The 3,492-nt window shown below is 49.4% G+C and overlaps 1 protein-coding gene across 1 annotated transcript in view; it reads left to right on the top strand.

Annotated features, from left to right (window-relative positions):
- LOC114072454 (cartilage matrix protein-like) overlaps positions 1–446 on the top strand; it is a gene marked incomplete at its 3' end in the record, with an annotated part of 5,142 nt that extends 4,696 nt beyond the window's left edge. Inside the window, exon 2 of the mRNA XM_027910347.1 lies at positions 100–446. Within this exon, the coding sequence (XP_027766148.1) occupies positions 100–446 (347 nt within the window). The remainder of the gene's footprint in view (positions 1–99) is intronic.
- Between the last annotated feature and the right edge of the window lie 3,046 nt (positions 447–3,492).

Genomic DNA, 3,492 nt, shown 5'->3' with positions numbered 1-3,492 from the left:
TCAAAGGATTGAAGCTTCCAGCTCCTCTCTGCCCAGCCACTGCTCCACCAAGGCCACTCTTTCCCTTTCATTTTTCTCCTCCCCCTTGCCCCGTCCCAGGCACCCTGTGCAGGACCAAGCCCACCGACCTGGTGTTCATCATCGACAGCTCGCGCAGCGTCCGCCCGCACGAGTTCGAGAAGATCAAAGTCTTCGTGTCCCGGGTGATCGAGGGGCTGGACGTGGGGCCCAACTCCACCAGGGTGGGCGTCATCAACTACGCCAGCGCTGTCAAGAACGAGTTCTCCCTCAAGACCCACCACACCAAGGCTGGGCTCCTGCAGGCCGTGAGGAGGATCGAGCCGCTCTCCACGGGCACCATGACCGGCCTGGCCATCCAGTTCGCCATCAGCAGGGCCTTTAGTGACTCAGAAGGGGGCAGGGCCAGGTCTCCCAACTTCAACAAGGTGAGCGAATTCAAATTTGCTACCCGTGATGTAACACAAGCTTGGGCTCTGGGAAGTGTAGGAGTTCCAAAGAAAGATTGTGCAGATGACAATGGACCAGATGAGGGCTGTCTTGAGCCACATAATTCCACTTGGGGGTTAATTGGCAGAGGTGGGAATCTCTGGGAGGTGCAAACCTCTCAATTCTTCTTGAAAACAAAGCTCAGCTTTGAGGCTTAGAGAAAAAAAAAATAAATAAAAAAAAATCCCAAATGTTTCAATGCAAGGAATCATTTCTCTCCTTGAGCATTGAAAGGCAAAAGAGACATTTACCTCTCACTACTTCCAAAACAACCTTGTAAAAAGATTATTTCTCATCTCATTCTATTGTTGTTCCAACGTTTAGAAGGGGCTAGAATTACTTCTAGAATTAACCTCTGCTTTTACTCCTGACTCATCCTGACACCTCACACACAGCACTGCCCATCCCTGCAGACTGAAGAGACATTTTCACTGAGCTGTCCATGAAAATGCTGGATTTCCACCTAAGGAATCTCTTCCACACCATTAAATAACCCTTTTCCTTGTGCACTGCTCTTGTCTGCTCTGCTGCCAGACAACCCACCCAACAGGCTCTCCCCACCCTTGCTCTTCCCTGTCATCCCAATCTCTGTGTGGGCAGTGGCACAAAGAACTCCAAAGCTGCTTTATCTCCTTGAAATCTTCTTTCCTGTGGACACCTAAAAAAAAAAAGCAGAAGAATAGCAGTGGGTTTTTTTGAATGATTTCTCTTAGGCATTAAAACAAAGAAAAAAAGAAAATCACCTTATTTTCCCCTCTTTCCTTCTGCTCTGGAGCTGATCCAAGAGAATCCCAGAAAGGCTGGGCTTGGAAAGGGATCTCTGGAGGTCACACTGACCCTGTGCCCAAGCGGGGCCACCCAGAGCTGGTTGCACCAGACCATGCCCAGATGGCTCTTGGATATTTCCAAGGTGGAAAAACTCCACAGCCATTTGCACTTCTGGCTTCCCTGGTTATTTTGGCTTCTTTTTGTTTGTTTGTTTGTTTGTTTGTTTGTTGTTTGTGTTTTGTTTTGGATTTTTGTTTGTTTGGTTGTTTTGTTTTGTTTTTGTTTTTTCCCATTTTGCCTTGAAATCTCCAGCAAGTTTTTCCCTCCTGTGACACTCATGGTGACCCCACCACCCGCCTGGCAGGATGAAACAGGTCCTGCAGAGATTTAGGGAAGCTTCCAGAAGCCCTGGCCACGGTCCTTGCTCCTTCCCACTGCAGAAACCCGGCAAGGACCTTGCGAAAATCCTGCTTTTCAACCACGTGGCTTTGACACCGGTCAAAACATCACATGTTCAGGGAGGTTTTGTTGTGCTTTGTGCAGCAAATGTCACCCCAGGGCAGGGAAAAGCACTGTTTGTTTGTGTAGGAGCTCAGGGAGAAGCCTGTTCAGACCTTTCTCAAAACCCACGAGGTGCCCAATTACTTTGATTTTTTTTTCTTTTCTTTTTTTTTCTTTTTTTTTGAGGGCAGAGCAACCAACAAATTGCCAAATCGCTGAGCAAATCAAGCGGTTTATTTGACTTTCTGCCCAATTCTCCTTTCAGTGCTGGTAGAACATCGTGTTATAGAGGGGATAAGGAGGCATCACCCCCTCATCAGCTGCTGGATTGTCCCCACACACCAGCCCCGAGGTGGGAATATCTGGGGATGCCCAGGAATCCTCTGATGTCTCAGTTAACCAGGAATAAATTGTGCCCCCCTCCCATGGGGGGATTTCTGTGCCACATAACAAACACGAGAGGGATCCAGAAAGACAGGGTTTCACAGGCTGGTTAAAACGAGCCCAAGATTTGACCTCGAAAAGCAGAATTTCTGAGCTTCCTTAGGGCAGAACTGCAGCTCCTGCTCAGCTGAGCCAACAGAAAGGTTCAGCCTTTCTTAATTCCCCTCACACCACTCAGTCCAGCCTGGCAGAGCCTCTCCAGGCTGCTCCTTCCCTCCAACCTGTCTCCTGCTCTTTCCCAAACGAGGCACACAGCTTTTTAAATGAGACAAGGTCAGAACACACAGAGAGTGGCAGAGATCCTGTGACTGCAAATAATTTGGAGGTAGGTTTAAAAATAAAAATAAGAATAATAAAAAAAGGACATTTTTTTCACATTGACTCAGGCTGGCAAAGTGAATGTGGGAAAAAAAAATATGTGACGTGGGGGCAAAAAAAAAAAAAAAATCAGGATTTCCTGATTATTAGGATAACCAAACATGATCTCAAAATCATTTTATACCTGCTTTATTTCTTACACTCTCTCTGTATCACCTGGTCCTGGTTGTGGACCCAAACAGGCTGGCTGGACTTGGTGCTTGGTTCATTTTCTCCCCTGATTAATTCCTGATGCCAAATCCAGACTCTTTGCCCCACCCACCCCCGAAGTTTTGTTTTCCCCAGCAGCAGGTCAGAAAGCAAGGGGAATTTTGAGTCGATTTTCCCACGGGCACATCCTGAAGATCTTCCTTCCCCCCCCCCCCCCCCAACCCCACGCGGGTGCGGATGCTGCTCCCCAAACCACCCCCTGGGCCGTCCCTGGGGCTCAGCTTTAGGTGCTTTAGCCACGTGGAGATGGAAAGGAGCTCATTAAACCTGGCAACCCGCTTTATTTCGACAGAAACTAGCGGGGAGGGGGGAGACACCCACACCCACCCAAACCCCATCCGCCCGCTGTTGCCAAACCCTCCGCTCCCGTCACGGGAACGCGCCCTCGGGGCGCTGTTCTCGCAGCAGAGACTCGCGAATACATCTTGTTTCCTGTCAGGTTGGTTTGGAAAGGCTCTAATTGGCAGCTCCAATTAGGGAGGGTGTTGGCAGGAGGCAGAGCAGCCTGAGCGCTGAGCCGAGGGCTCTCTCTCCTGGCAGAAGGATCCACTTGCAGGGCTGGCTCTGACTCCAGTCCTCCCTTGACCCCTCATTCCCCTCTACAACACACGTTTACTGCTCCTCCTTGTTTTGGCCACAATTAGAAGAGAGAAAATTGAGTTTATTTCCTTCCCCCCCCCCCCC

This window comes from Empidonax traillii, unplaced genomic scaffold, assembly GCF_003031625.1.
Source record: "Empidonax traillii isolate 1590-97213 ecotype Southwest subspecies unplaced genomic scaffold, ASM303162v1 scaffold3239:size14109, whole genome shotgun sequence".
Taxonomy (NCBI): domain Eukaryota; kingdom Metazoa; phylum Chordata; class Aves; order Passeriformes; family Tyrannidae; genus Empidonax; species Empidonax traillii.
The sequence above is the reverse complement of the archived record's forward strand: the minus strand, read 5'-3'. Positions and strand labels throughout refer to the sequence as shown.